Here is a 16,214-nt window from a genome sequence, read left to right on the forward strand (position 1 = left end):
TGTTGTTGTGATGATTGTTGTGATGATGAATGTTGTTGTTGTTGTGATGATAATTATTGTTGTGATGATAATTATTGTGATGATGAATGTTGTTGTTGTGATGATGATCATGATGATTGTTGTTGTTGTTGTCGTCGTCGTTGTTGTTGTCAGCCCTGCTGGCCCCTGCGTGGACTCACTACCCACCCGTCCCCACGTGGATCTCAGCTACGTGCACGGCGCGTCGGCCTCCCCGCTCACCACCACCTCAGTGGGCGGCTCGCTCGAGCGCAGCGCCCTCACCAACCCTCACCGCACAGCCATCGTGTCGTGCCAGCAGGGAGTGAGACTCACCTTCAGCCAGCTGCTCACCAGGGTGAGGGTGGTGAGGGTGGTGAGGGTGGTGGTGGTGAGGGTGGTGAGGGTGGTGAGGGTGGTGGGGGTGGTGGTGAGGGTGGTGAGGGTGGTGAGGGTGGTGAGGGTGATGGGGGTGGTGGTGAGGGTGGTGGTGAGGGTGGTGGTGAGGGTGGTGGTGGTGAGGGTGGTGGTGAGGGTGATGGTGGTGAGGGTGAGGGTAGTGGTGAGGGTAGTGGTGGTGGTGGTGAGGGTGGTGAGGGTGGTGAGGGTGGTGGTGGTGAGGGTGAGGGTGGGGGTGGTGGTGAGGTTGGTAGTGGTAAGGGTGGTGGTGGTGATGCTGAGGGTAAGGGTGGTGAGGGTGATGGTGGGGGTGGTGAGCGGGGTGGTGGTGAGGGTGGTGAGGGTGGTGAGGGTAGTGAGGTTGGTGAGGGTGGTGGTGAGGGTGAGGGTGGTGAGCGGGGTGGTGGTGAGGGTGGTGGTGGTGAGGGTGGTGGTGGTGAGGGTGGTGAGGGTGGTGAGGGTGGTGGTGGTGGTGAGGGTGGTGGTGGTGGTGAGGGTAGTGAGGGTGGTGAGGGTGGTGGTGGTGAGGGTGAGGGTGGTGAGCGTGGTGGTGGTGAGGGTGGTGAGGGTGGTGGTGAGGGTGGTGGTGGTGGTGAGGGTGGTGGTGAGGGTGGTGAGCGGGGTGGTGGTGGTGGTGGTGGTGAGGGTGGTGGTGGTGAGGGTGGTGATGATGGTGGTGAGGGTGGTAAGGGTGGTGGTGGTGAGGGTGGTGGTGAGGGTGGTGGTGAGGTTGGTGGTGGTGACGATGGGGGTGAGGGTGGTGGTGAGAGGGTGGTGGTGGTAAGGGTGGTGGTGAGGGTGGTGGTGGTGGTGAGGGTGGTGGTGAGGGTGGTGAGCGGGGTGGTGGTGAGGGTGGTGGTGGTGGTGGTGAGGGTGGGGGTGAGGGTGGTGGTGAGGGTGGTGATGGTGGCAGTGGTAAGGGTGGTGAGGGTGAGGGTGGTGAGGGTGGTGATGGTGGTGAGGGTCGTGGTGGTGATGGTGGTGAGGGTGGTGGTGGTGATGGTGTTGACTCTGTGGGTGACACTTTAACTGACCTGACTGACCTTCTGACTGACCGTGTGACTGACCACGTGACTAACCGCGTGACTGACCACGTGACTGACCACGTGACTGACCACGTGACTGACGGTGTAACTGACCGCGTGACTGATCACGTGACTGACCACGTGGCTGCCTGCGTGACTGACCACGTGACTGACCGCGTGACTGACCGCGTGACTGACCGCGTGACTGACCATGTGACTGACCGCGTGACTGACCGTGTTGCTGACCACGTGACTGACCGAGTGACTGACCACGTGACTGACGGTGTAACTGACCGCGTGACTGACCACGTGACTGACCACGTGACTGACCGCGTGACTGACCACGTGACTGACCGCGTGACTGACCACGTGACTGACCGTGTTGCTGACCGCGTGACTGACCGCGTGAATGACCACGTGACTGACCACGTGACTGACCGTGTGACTGACCACGTGACTGCCTGGCCAGGTGGACCGCTTGGCGTGTGGGCTCATGTCTCTCGGCCTCGAGCGTGGAGACCGAATCGGAGTGTGGGGCCCCAACAGCGTCGAGTGGGTCGTGACCTTCCTGGCCGCCTCCAGGGCTGGGCTCATACTGGTAGATACTACTACTACTGCTGATGCTACTATCATTACTACACTACTACTGCTACACTACTACACTACCACTACTACTACTATCATTACTACACTACTACTGCTACACTACTACACTACTACTACTATCATTACTACTACTGCTACACTACTACTACTGCTACACTACTACTACCACTACCACTACTATTACCACTACTACTACCACTACTATTACCACACTACTACTACTGCTGCTGCTACTACACTACTACACTACTACTACTACTATCATTACTACACTACTACTACTACACTACTACTACACTACTACTGGAGTGGGTGGTGACCTTCCTGGCCGCCTCCAGGGCTGGGCTCATACTGGTAGATACTACTACTACTATTACACTACTACTGCTACTACTACTACTACCACTACTACACTACAACCACTACTACTACTATACTACTACCACTACTACTACATTACTACTACTACTGCTGCTGCTACTACACTACTACTACACTACTACTACACTACACTACTACTACACTACTACTACTACTGCTGCTACACTACACTACTAGTGCCACTACACTCATTACTACTACACTACTACTACCACTACTACTACTAGCACTACTACTACTACTACACTACTACCACTACTACACTACCACTACTACTACCACTACTACTACTACACTACCACTACTACTACTACTACACTACTACCACTACTACTACACTACTACCACTACTACTACTACACTACTACTACTACACTACTACTACCACTACTACTACACTACTACTACTACACTACTACCACTACTACACTACCACTACTACTACCACTACTACTACTACACTACCACTACTACTACACTACTACTACCACTACTACTACACTACTACTACTACCACTACTACTACACTACTACTACCACTACTACACTACCACTACTACTACACTACTACTACCACTACTACCACTACTACTACCACTACTACACTACCACTACTACTACACTACTACCACCACTACTACTACCACTACTACACTACTACTACCACTACTACACTACCACTACTACTACACTACTACCACCACTACTACTACACTACTACCACTACTACTACCACTACTACTACCACTACTAAAACTACCACTACTACTACTACCACTACCACTACTACACTACTACTACTACACTACTACTACTACTACACTACTACTACCACTACTACTACTACCAGCACTAGAACTACCACCACAACCACCACCACTATATGGTAATGTACACTACCATATGTCAATGTTCATGAATATTAATATGTTGAAATTTATGCAAATTTATGCAAATTAATGCTAATTTATGCGCTTTCAGGTGAATGTTAACCCGGCCTACCAAGCAGAGGAGCTGGAATTTGCACTCAAAAAGGTGCGAATCTCACTCATTCATTCACTCATTCACTCACTCACTCATTCACTCATTCACTCACTCATTCACTCACTCACTCATTCACTCACTCGCTCACTCATTCACTCATTCGCTCACTCGCTCACTCATTCACTCACTGGTAAACTCACTCATACACTCACTCACTTATTCACTCATTCACTCACTCATTCACTCACTCACTCATTCACTCACTCAGTCGCTCACTCGCTCACTCATTCGCTCACTCGCTCACTCATTCGCTCACTCGCTCACTCATTCACTCACTCACTCATTCACTCATTCACTCATTCACTCACTCACTCATTCACTCATTCGCTCACTCGCTCACTCATTCACTCACTGGTAAGCTCACTCATACACTCACTCACTCATTCACTCATTCACTCACTCATTCACTCACTCACTCATTCACTCACTCATTCGCTCACTCGCTCACTCATTCGCTCACTCGCTCACTCGCTCACTCATTCGCTCACTCATTCGCTCACTCGCTCACTCATTCACTCACTCACTCATTCACTCACTCATTCACTCACTCATTCACTCGTTCACTCACTCGCTCACTCATTCACTCACTCACTCACTCGCTCACTCACTCATTCACTCACTCACTCATTCACTCACTCGTTCACTCACTCACTCACTCATTCACTCATTCGCTCACTCGCTCACTCATTCACTCACTGGTAAACTCACTCATACACTCACTCACTTATTCACTCATTCACTCACTCATTCACTCACTCACTCATTCACTCACTCATTCGCTCACTCGCTCACTCATTCGCTCACTCGCTCACTCATTCGCTCACTCGCTCACTCATTCTCTCACTCGCTCACTCATTCACTCACTCGCTCACTCATTCACTCACTCATTCACTCATTCACTCATTCACTCATTCACTCACTCACTCATTCACTCATTCGCTCACTCGCTCACTCATTCACTCACTGGTAAGCTCACTCATACACTCACTCACTCATTCACTCATTCACTCACTCATTCACTCACTCACTCATTCACTCACTCATTCGCTCAATCGCTCACTCATTCGCTCACTCACTCACTCATTCGCTCACTCGCTCACTCATTCTCTCACTCGCTCACTCATTCACTCACTCGCTCACTCATTCACTCACTCACTCATTCACTCACTCATTCATTCACTCACTCACTCATTCACTCGTTCACTCACTCGCTCACTCATTCACTCACTCACTCACTCGCTCACTCATTCACTCACTCACTCATTTACTCACTCGCTCATTCATTCACTCACCCACTCATTCACTCATTCACTCGTTCACTCACTCACTCATTCACTCACTCATTCACTCGTTCACTCACTCACTCACTCATTCACTCACTCATTCACTCACTCACTCGCTCACTCATTCACTCACTGGTAAACTCACTCATACACTCACTCATTAATTCACTCACTCATTCACTCATTCACTCGCTCACTCGCTCACTCATTCACTCATTCACTCACTCACTCATTCACTCACTCGCTCACTCATTCACTCATTCACTCATTCACTCACTCATTCACTCACTCATTCACTCATTCACTCGCTCACTCGCTCACTCGCTCACTCATTCACTCGTTCACTCACTCACTCATTCACTCACTCATTCACTCGTTCACTCACTCACTCACTCATTCACTCACTCATTCACTCACTCACTCGCTCACTCATTCACTCACTGGTAAACTCACTCATACACTCACTCACTCATTCATTCACTCATTCACTCATTCATTTACTCGTGACCATGATTGGAATCATGGTGATTTTAGCCATCATGATTGTAATCACAATGATTGTAATCACGATGGTTGCAATCACGATGATTGCAATGACGATGATTGTAATCGCGATGATTGCGATGATCACGATGGTTGTAATCTCGATGATCGCGATGATTGTAATCACGATGATTGCGATGATCACGATGATTGTAATCCCGATGATTGCAATGATCACGATGATTGTAATCACGATGATTGCGATGATGACGATGATTGTAATCGCGATGATTGTGATCACGACGACTGCAATCACGATGATTGTAATCACGATGATTGCGATGATCGCGATGATTGTAATCACGATGATTGCGATGATCACGACGACTGCCATCACGATGATCGCGATGATCGCGATGATTGTAATCACGATGATTGTAATCGCGACGATTGCGATGACCACGATGATCGCAATGATCGCGATGATCGTGATGATTGTAATCACGATGATTGCAATCACGATGATTGCGATGATCACGATGATTGCAATGATCACGATGATCGCGATGATCGTGATGATTGTAATCACGACCATTGTAATCACGATGATTGTAATCACGACGACTGCCATCACGATGATCGCGATGATCGTGATGATTGCAATCACGACGATTGCCGCGTCCCCCCCCCCCCCCCCCCCCCAGGTGGGCTGCAAGGCGATCGTCTCCGCCGTGGAGTTCAAAGGTCGCCGCTACCACCAGCTGCTGGCCACCGTCTGCCCCGAACTCCTCACCAGCAGCCCCGGGGAGATGCACGCCAAGCGGTGAGGGGTCACGTGGTGAGGGGGGTCACGTGGTGGTGAGGGGGGTCACGTGGTGGTGAGGGGGGTCACGTGGTGGTGAGGGGGGTCACGTGGTGAGGGGGTGAGGGGGTCACGTGGTGAGGGGTGAGGGGTCACGTGGTGAGGGGGGTCACGTGGTGGTGAGGGGGGTCACGTGGTGAGGGGGGTCACGTGGTGAGGGGGGTCACGTGGTGGTGAGGGGGGTCACGTGGTGAGGGGGGTCACGTGGTGGTGAGGGGGGTCACGTGGTGAGGGGGTCACGTGGTGAGGGGGGTCACGTGGTGAGGGGGTCACGTGGTGAGGAGGGTCACGTGGTGAGGGGGGTCACGTGGTGGTGGGAGGGGTCACGTGGTGAGGGGGTCATGTGGTGAGGGGGGTCACGTGGTGGTGGGAGGGGTCACGTGGTGAGGGGGCTCACGTGGTGAGGGGGTCACGTGGTGAGGGGGGTCACGTGGTGGTGGGAGGGGTCACGTGGTGAGGGGGGTCACGTGGTGGTGGGAGGGGTCACGTGGTGAGGGGGTCATGTGGTGAGGGGGGTCACGTGGTGGTGGGAGGGGTCACGTGGTGAGGGGGGTCACGTGGTGGTGAGGGGGTCACGTGGTGAGGGGGTGGATGGTCACGTGGTGAGGTGGTGCCCATTCAGACGCTGTCTTTCCGACAGACCTGTTCTTCACCTGAGGACGGCTGCTTGCGTTGTGGCCGAAACGTCGTGAGAATTGTATTTTATTATGTTTTATTTTTATTATTTTATTATTTCCCTTCTACGTGACTTTATGCAAATTTTTTATTATTTTATTATTTCCCTTCTACGTGACTTTATTTTTATTATTTGATTATTTCCCTTCTACGCGACTTTATGTTTCATTTTTATTATTTGATTATTTCCCTTCTACGTGACTTTATTTTTATTATTTGATTATTTCTCTTCTACGCGACTTTATGTTTTATTATTTGATTATTTCCCTTCTATGCGACTTTATGTTAAATTTTTATTATTTGATTATTTCCCTTCTACGCGACTTTATGTTAAATTTTTATTATTTGATTATTTCCCTTCTACGCGACTTTATGTTTCATTTTTATTATTTTATTATTTCCCTTCTACGCGACTTTATGTTTCATTTTTATTATTTGATTATTTCCCTTCTATGCGACTTTATGTTAAATTTTTATTATTTGATTATTTCCCTTCTACGCGACTTTATGTTTCATTTTTATTATTTGATTATTTCCCTTCTACGCGACTTTATGTTTCATTTTTATTATTTGATTATTTCCCTTCTATGCGACTTTATGTTAAATTTTTATTATTTGATTATTTCCCTTCTACGCGACTTTATGTTAAATTTTTATTATTTGATTATTTCCCTTCTACGCGACTTTATGTTTCATTTTTATTATTTTATTATTTCCCTTCTACGCGACTTTACGTTTCATTTTTATTATTTGATTATTTCCCTTCTACGCGACTTTATGTTTCATTTTTATTATTTTATTATTTCCCTTCTACGTGACTTCATGTTTTATTTTTATTCTATTATTTCCCTTCTACGTGACTTCATGTTTTATATTTATTTTATTATTTCCCTTCTATGCGACTTTATGTTTAATTTTTATTATTTGATAATTTCCCTTCTATGCGACTTTATGCTATTTTTTATTATTTTATTATTTCCCTTCTACGTAACTTAATGTTTTTTTTTTTTCCTTCTACGTGACATCATGTTTCATTATTATTTTATTATTTCCCTTCTACGCGACTTTACGTTTCATTTTCATTACTTTATTATTTCCCCTTCTACGTGACGACTTCACCGAAAGAACCAAGAAGATGAATCCCGCTGTTTCAATTTGCCCACTCGTCGCAGATTTCCCTCCGATTTTAGCGCCCGACCCTTCACCGACATCGCCAATCCTCCTCCGATTCCTCCTCTGATTTCCATGTCTCTGCGGTCAGGCTGCCGGAGCTGCGCCCCGTGATCAAGGTGGTTGAGGGGCTACGGGGGGGGGGGGGGGGGGTGGGGTGGGGGGCTGATCCCTGTACGAGGTGGTGCAGCATGGGGGGAGCGGAGAGATTTCTCCTTTGCCCATTTCTCATTTTTTTTAACCATATCATGATTTATCACTAATATCCCATAATTTCTTACTTAACCTCCTGTCGATATCATGATTTATCACTGATATCCCATGATTTCCTACTTAACCTCCTGCCGATATCATGATTTATCACTGATATCCCATGATTTCTCACTTAACCTTCTGCCGATATCATGATTTACCACTGATATGCCATGATTTCTTACTTAACCTCCTGTCGATATCATGATTTATCACTGATACCCCATGATTTCTCACTTAACCTCCTGCCGATATCATGATTTATCACTGATATCCCATGATTTCTCACTTAACCTCCTGCCGATATCATGATTTATCACTGATATCCCATGATTTCTTACTTAACCTCCTGTCGATATCATGATTTATCACTGATATCCCATGATTTCTCACTTAACCTTCTGCCGATATCATGATTTATCACTGATATGCCATGATTTCTTACTTAACCTCCTGCCGATATCATGATTTATCACTGATATCCCATGATTTCTTACTTAACCTCCTGTCGATATCATGATTTATCACTGATATCCCATGATTTCTCACTTAACCTCCTGCCGATATCATGATTTATCACTGATATCCCATGATTTCTTACTTAACCTCCTGTCGATATCATGATTTATCACTGATATCCCATGATTTCTCACTTAACCTTCTGCCGATATCATGATTTATCACTGATATGCCATGATTTCTTACTTAACCTCCTGCCGATATCATGATTTATCACTGATATCCCATGATTTTTTACTTAACCTCCTGTCGATATCATGATTTATCACTGATATCCCATGATTTCTCACTTAACCTCCTGCCGATATCATGATTTATCACTGATATCCCATGATTTCTTACTTAACCTCCTGCCGATATCATGATTTATCACTGATATCCCATGATTTCTCACTTAACCTCCTGCCGATATCATGATTTATCACTGATATCCCATGATTTCTTACTTAACCTCCTGTCGATATCATGATTTATCACTGATATCCCATGATTCCTTACTTAACCTCCTGTCGATATCATGATTTATCACTGATATCCCATGATTTCTCACTTAACCTCCTGCCGATATCATGATTTATCACTGATATCCCATGATTTCTTACTTAACCTTCTGTCGATATCATGATTTATCACTGATATCCCATGATTCCTTACTTAACCTCCTGTCGATATCATGATTTATCACTGATATCCCATGATTTCTTACTTAACCTTCTGTCGATATCATGATTTATCACTGATATCCCATGATTTCTTACTTAACCTTCTGTCGATATCATGATTTATCACTGATATCCCATGATTTCTCACTTAACCTCCTGTCGATATCATGATTTATCACTGATATCCCATGATTTCTTACTTAACCTCCTGCCGATATCATGATTTATCACTGATATCCCATGATTTCTCACTTAACCTCCTGTCGATATCATGATTTATCACTGATATCCCATGATTTCTCACTTAACCTCCTGCCGATATCATGATTTATCACTGATATCCCATGATTTCTCACTTAACCTCCTGCCGATATCATGATTTATCACTGATATCCCATGATTTCTCACTTAACCTCCTGCCGATATCATGATTTATCACTGATATCCCATGATTTCTTACTTAACCTCCTGCCGATATCATGATTTATCACTGATATCCCATGATTTCTCACTTAACCTTCTGCCGATATCATGATTTATCACTGATATCCCATGATTTCTCACTTAACCTCCTGCCGATATCATGATTTATCACTGATATCCCATGATTTCTCACTTAACCTCCTGCCGATATCATGATTTATCACTGATTTCCCATGATTTCTCACTTAACCTCCTGCCGATATCATGATTTATCACTGATATCCCATGATTTCTCACTTAACCTCCTGCCGATATCATGATTTATCACTGATATCCCATGATTTCTCACTTAACCTCCTGCCGATATCATGATTTATCACTGATATCCCATGATTTCTCACTTAACCTCCTGCCGATATCATGATTTATCACTGATATCCCATGATTTCTTACTTAACCTCCTGTCGATATCATGATTTATCACTGATATCCCATGATTTCTCACTTAACCTCCTGCCGATATCATGATTTATCACTGATATCCCATGATTTCTTACTCAACCTCCTGCCGATATCATGATTTATCACTGATATCCCATGATTTCTTACTTAACCTCCTGTCGATATCATGATTTATCACTGATATCCCATGATTTCTCACTTAACCTCCTGTCGATATCACGATTTATCACTGATATCGCATGATTTCTCACTTAACCTCCTGTCGATATCATGATTTATCACTGATATCCCATGATTTCTCACTTAACCTCCTGCCGATATCATGATTTATCACTGATATCCCATGATTTCTCACTTAACCTCCTGTCGATATCATGATTTATCACTGATATCCCATGATTTCTCACTTAACCTCCTGCCGATATCATGATTTATCACTGATATCCCATGATTTCTCACTTAACCTCCTGTCGATATCACGATTTATCACTGATATCCCATGATTTCTTACTTAACCTTCTGCCGATATCATGATTTATCACTGATATCCCATGATTTCTTACTTAACCTCCTGTCGATATCATGATTTATCACTGATATCCCATGATTTCTCACTTAACCTCCTGCCAATATCATGATTTATCACTGATATCCCATGATTTCTCACTTAACCTCCTGTCGATATCATGATTTATCACTGATATCGCATGATTTCTTACTTAACCTTCTGCCGATATCATGATTTATCACTGATATCCCATGATTTCTCACTTAACCTCCTGTCGATATCATGATTTATCACTGATATCCCATGATTTCTTACTTAACCTTCTGCCGATATCATGATTTATCACTGATATCCCATGATTTCTCACTTAACCTCCTGTCGATATCATGATTTATCACTGATATCCCATGATTTCTCACTTAACCTCCTGCCGATATCATGATTTATCACTGATATCCCATGATTTCTCACTTAACCTTCTGCCGATATCATGATTTATCACTGATATCCCATGATTTCTCACTTACCCTTCTGCCGATATCATGATTTATCACTGATATCCCATGATTTCTTACTTAACCTCCTGTCGATATCATGATTTATCACTGATATCCCATGATTTCTTACTTAACCTTCTGCCGATATCATGATGTATCACTGATATCCCATGATTTCTCACTTAACCTCCTGTCGATATCATGATTTATCACTGATATCCCATGATTTCTCACTTAACCTCCTGCCGATATCATGATTTATCACTGATATCCCATGATTTCTCACTTAACCTGCTGCCGATATCATGATTTATCACTGATATCCCATGATTTCTCCCTGAACCTCCCACCGATATCACGATTTCTCACCAATTTCTCACCAATTCCTCACCAATTCCTCACCGATTTCTCGCCGATTTCTCCACCCACCGACCCCCTGACCCCCCCCACCCCCCGACCTCCACCCACCCCCCTTTGGTGGGCAGGCTGCCGGACTTGCGCACGGTGATCATGATGGGCGAGGAGGCGCTGCCTGGGGCGCTGTCTCTCCGCGAAGTGGAGGAAGCCGGTGGCTGCCCGGCTCTGGAGGAGCGAAGGAAGAAGCTACACGACTCCCTGGACATGGACGAACCAGTGAACATACAGTACACATCGGTACTGGCAGTCTGTGTGCACAGTATGAGCACAGTGTGTGTGTGCAGTGTGTGTGTGTGTGTGCTGTGTGTGTGTGCTGTGTGTGTGTGCAGTGTGTGTGTGCTGTGTGTGTGTGCTGTGTGTGTGTGCTGTGTGTGTGTGCTGTGTGTGTGTGCTGTGTGTGTGTGCTGTGTGTGTGTGTGCAGTGTGTGTGCTGTGTGTGTGTGTGCTGTGTGTGTGTGTGTGCTGTGTGTGTGCAGTGTGTGTGTGTGTGCTGTGTGTGTGCAGTGTGTGTGTGTGCTGTGTGTGTGCAGTGTGTGTGTGCTGTGTGTGTGTGTGCTGTGTGTGTGTGTGCAGTGTGTGTGTGTGCAGTGTGTGTGTGCTGTGTGTGTGTGTGTGCTGTGTGTGTGTGTGCAGTGTGTGTGCAGTGTGTGTGCAGTGTGTGTGCGGTGTGTGTGCTGTGTGTGTGTGTGTGCTGTGTGTGTGTGCTGTGTGTGTGTGCTGTGTGTGTGTGCTGTGTGTGTGTGCTGTGTGTGTGCTGTGTGTGCGCAGTGTGTGTGTGTGCTGTGTGTGTGTGTGCTGTGTGTGCAGTGTGTGTGCTGTGTGTGTGCTGTGTGTGTGTGTGCTGTGTGTGTGCAGTGTGTGTGCAGTGTGTGTGCAGTGTGTGTGCTGTGTGTGTGTGCTGTGTGTGTGCAGTGTGTGTGCAGTGTGTGTGCTGTGTGTGTGTGTGCAGTGTGTGTGTGTGCAGTGCGTGCAGTGTGTGTGTGTGTGCAGTGTGTGTGTGCTGTGTGTGTGTGTGCTGTGTGTGTGTGCTGTGTGTGTGCAGTGTGTGTGCAGTGTGTGTGCAGTGTGTGTGCAGTGTGTGTGCTGTGTGTGTGTGTGCTGTGTGTGTGCAGTGTGTGTGCAGTGTGTGTGCTGTGTGTGTGTGTGCAGTGTGTGTGTGTGCAGTGCGTGCAGTGTGTGTGTGCAGTGTGTGTGTGCTGTGTGTGTGTGCTGTGTGTGTGCAGTGTGTGTGCAGTGTGTGTGTGTGCTGTGTGTGTGTGCAGTGTGTGTGTGCAGTGTGTGTGTGCAGTGTGTGTGTGCTGTGTGTGTGCAGTGTGTGTGTGCTGTGTGTGTGTGTGCTGTGTGTGTGCAGTGTGTGTGTGCAGTGTGTGTGTGTGTGCAGTGTGTGTGTGCTGTGTGTGTGTGTGCTGTGTGTGTGTGCTGTGTGTGTGCAGTGTGTGTGCAGTGTGTGTGTGTGCTGTGTGTGTGTGCAGTGTGTGTGTGCAGTGTGTGTGTGCTGTGTGTGTGCAGTGTGTGTGTGCTGTGTGTGTGTGCTGTGTGTGTGCAGTGTGTGTGTGCAGTGTGTGTGTGTGTGCAGTGTGTGTGTGCTGTGTGTGTGTGTGCTGTGTGTGTGTGCTGTGTGTGTGCAGTGTGTGTGCAGTGTGCAGTATGTGTGCAGTGTGTGTGCTGTGTGTGTGTGTGCTGTGTGTGTGTGCTGTGTGTGTGTGCAGTGTGTGTGCTGTGTGTGTGTGTGCAGTGTGTGTGTGCTGTGTGTGCTGTGTGTGTGTGTGTGCAGTGTGTGCAGTGTGTGTGCAGTGTGTGTGTGCTGTGTGTGTGTGCTGTGTGTGTGTGCAGTGTGTGCAGTGTGTGTGCAGTGTGTGTGTGCAGTGTGTGTGCAGTGTGTGTGTACAGTGTGTGTGCAGTGTGTGTGTGCAGTGTGTGTGCAGTGTGTGCAGTGTGTGTGCAGTGTGTGTGCAGTGTGTGTGTGCAGTGTGTGTGCAGTGTGTGTGTGCAGTGTGTGTGCAGTGTGTGTGTGCAGTGTGTGTGCAGTGTGTGTGTGCAGTGTGTGTGTGCAGTGTGTGAGTGCAGTGTGTGTGTGCAGTGTGTGTGCAGTGTGTGTGCAGTGTGTGTGCAGTGTGTGTGTAGTGTGTGTGCAGTGTTTGTGTAGTGTGTGTGCATTGTGTGTGCAGTGTGTGTGCAGTGTGTGTGCAGTGTGTGTGCAGTGTGTGTGTGCAGTGTGTGTGTGCAGTGTGTGTGTGCAGTGTGTGTGTGCGCAGTGTGTGTGCAGTGTGTGTGTGCAGTGTGTGTGCAGTGTGTGTGCAGTGTGTGTGTGCAGTGTGTGTGTGCAGTGTGTGTGTGCAGTGTGTGTGTGCAGTGTGTGTGCAGTGTGTGTGTGCAGTGTGTGTGTGCAGTGTGTGTGCAGTGTGTGTGTGCAGTGTGTGTGTGCAGTGTGTGTGCAGTGTGTGTGTGCAGTGTGTGTGTGCAGTGTGTGTGTGCAGTGTGTGTGCAGTGTGTGTGTGCTGTGTGTGTGTGTTGTGTGCTGTGTGTGTGCAGTGTGTGCAGTGTGTGTGCAGTGTGTGTGTGCAGTGTGTGTGCAGTGTGTGTGTACAGTGTGTGTGCAGTGTGTGTGTGCAGTGTGTGCAGTGTGTGTGCAGTGTGTGTGTGCAGTGTGTGTGCAGTGTGTGTGTGCAGTGTGTGTGTGCAGTGTGTGTGTGCAGTGTGTGTGCAGTGTGTGTGTGCAGTGTGTGTGCAGTGTGTGTGTGCAGTGTGTGTGTGCAGTGTGTGTGCAGTGTGTGCAGTGTGTGTGCAGTGTGTGTGCAGTGTGTGTGTGCAGTGTGTGTGCAGTGTGTAGTGTGTGTGCAGTGTGTGTGTGCAGTGTGTGTGTGCAGTGTGTGTGTGTGCAGTGTGTGTGTGCAGTGTGTGTGCAGTGTGTGTGTGCAGTGTGTGTGTGCAGTGTGTGTGCAGTGTGTGTGTGCAGTGTGTGTGCAGTGTGTGTGCAGTGTGTGTGTGTGTGCAGTGTGTGTGTGCAGTGTGTGTGCAGTGTGTGTGTGCAGTGTGTGTGTGTGCAGTGTGTGTGTGCAGTGTGTGTGTGTGCAGTGTGTGTGTGCAGTGTGTGTGTGCAGTGTGTGTGCTGTGTGTGTGTGCAGTGTGTGTGCAGTGTGTGTGTGCAGTGTGTGTGCAGTGTGTGTGTGCAGTGTGTGTGCAGTGTGTGTGCAGTGTGTGTGTGCAGTGTGTGTGTGCAGTGTGTGTGTGCAGTGTGTGTGCAGTGTGTGTGTGCAGTGTGTGTGTGCAGTGTGTGTGCAGTGTGTGTGTGCAGTGTGTGTGTGCAGTGTGTGTGTGCAGTGTGTGTGCAGTGTGTGTGCAGTGTGTGTGTGCAGTGTGTGTGCAGTGTGTGTGTGCAGTGTGTGTGTGTGCAGTGTGTGTGCAGTGTGTGTGTGCAGTGTGTGTGCAGTGTGTGTGTGCAGTGTGTGTGCAGTGTGTGTGTGCAGTGTGTGTGTGTGCAGTGTGTGTGTGCAGTGTGTGTGTGCAGTGTGTGTGCAGTGTGTGTGCAGTGTGTGTGTGCAGTGTGTGTGAGTGCAGTGTGTGTGTGCAGTGTGTGTGTGCAGTGTGTGTGCAGTGTGTGTGCAGTGTGTGTGCAGTGTGTGTGTGCAGTGTGTGTGCAGTGTGTGTGCAGTGTGTGTGTGCAGTGTGTGTGCAGTGTGTGTGTGCAGTGTGTGTGTGTGCAGTGTGTGTGCAGTGTGTGTGTGCAGTGTGTGTGCAGTGTGTGTGTGCAGTGTGTGTGCAGTGTGTGTGTGCAGTGTGTGTGTGTGCAGTGTGGTGTGTGCAGTGTGTGTGTGCAGTGTGTGTGCAGTGTGTGTGCAGTGTGTGTGCAGTGTGTGTGTGCAGTGTGTGTGCAGTGTGTGTGTGCAGTGTGTGTGTGTGCAGTGTGTGTGCAGTGTGTGTGTGCAGTGTGTGTGCAGTGTGTGTGTGCAGTGTGTGTGCAGTGTGTGTGTGCAGTGTGTGTGTGTGCAGTGTGTGTGTGCAGTGTGTGTGTGCAGTGTGTGTGCAGTGTGTGTGTGCAGTGTGTGTGTGTGCAGTGTGTGTGCAGTGTGTGTGTGCAGTGTGTGTGCAGTGTGTGTGTGCAGTGTGTGTGCAGTGTGTGTGTGCAGTGTGTGTGTGTGCAGTGTGTGTGTGCAGTGTGTGTGCAGTGTGTGTGCAGTGTGTGTGTGCAGTGTGTGTGCAGTGTGTGTGCAGTGTGTGTGTGCAGTGTGTGTGCAGTGTGTGTGCAGTGTGTGTGCAGTGTGTGTGCAGTGTGTGTGCAGTGTGTGTGTGCAGTGTGTGTGTGCAGTGTGTGTGTGCAGTGTGTGTGCAGTGTGTGTGCAGTGTGTGTGCAGTGTGTGTGTGCAGTGTGTGTGCAGTGTGTGTGCAGTGTGTGTGTGCAGTGTGTGTGCAGTGTGTGTGCAGTGTGTGTGTGCAGTGTGTGTGCAGTGTGTGTGCAGTGTGTGTGTGCAGTGTGTGTGCAGTGTGTGTGCAGTGTGTGTGTGCAGTGTGTGTGTGCAGTGTGTGTGTGCAGTGTGTGTGCAGTGTGTGT

At 47.7% G+C, this 16,214-nt stretch overlaps 1 protein-coding gene across 1 annotated transcript in view; it reads left to right on the forward strand.

Moving 5' to 3' along the window:
* LOC144952685 (medium-chain acyl-CoA ligase ACSF2, mitochondrial-like) overlaps positions 1–16,214 on the forward strand; it is a 63,865-nt gene that overhangs the window by 22,569 nt on the left and 25,082 nt on the right. The window contains exons 2-6 of the mRNA XM_078883162.1: positions 154–355; positions 1,891–2,019; positions 3,390–3,443; positions 5,923–6,041; positions 11,734–11,902. Coding sequence (XP_078739288.1) covers positions 154–355; positions 1,891–2,019; positions 3,390–3,443; positions 5,923–6,041; positions 11,734–11,902 — 673 coding nt within the window. The remainder of the gene's footprint in view (positions 1–153; positions 356–1,890; positions 2,020–3,389; positions 3,444–5,922; positions 6,042–11,733; positions 11,903–16,214) is intronic.

The sequence above is a fragment of the Lampetra fluviatilis genome, chromosome 69 (assembly GCF_964198595.1).
Source record: "Lampetra fluviatilis chromosome 69, kcLamFluv1.1, whole genome shotgun sequence".
Taxonomy (NCBI): Eukaryota; Metazoa; Chordata; class Hyperoartia; order Petromyzontiformes; family Petromyzontidae; genus Lampetra; species Lampetra fluviatilis.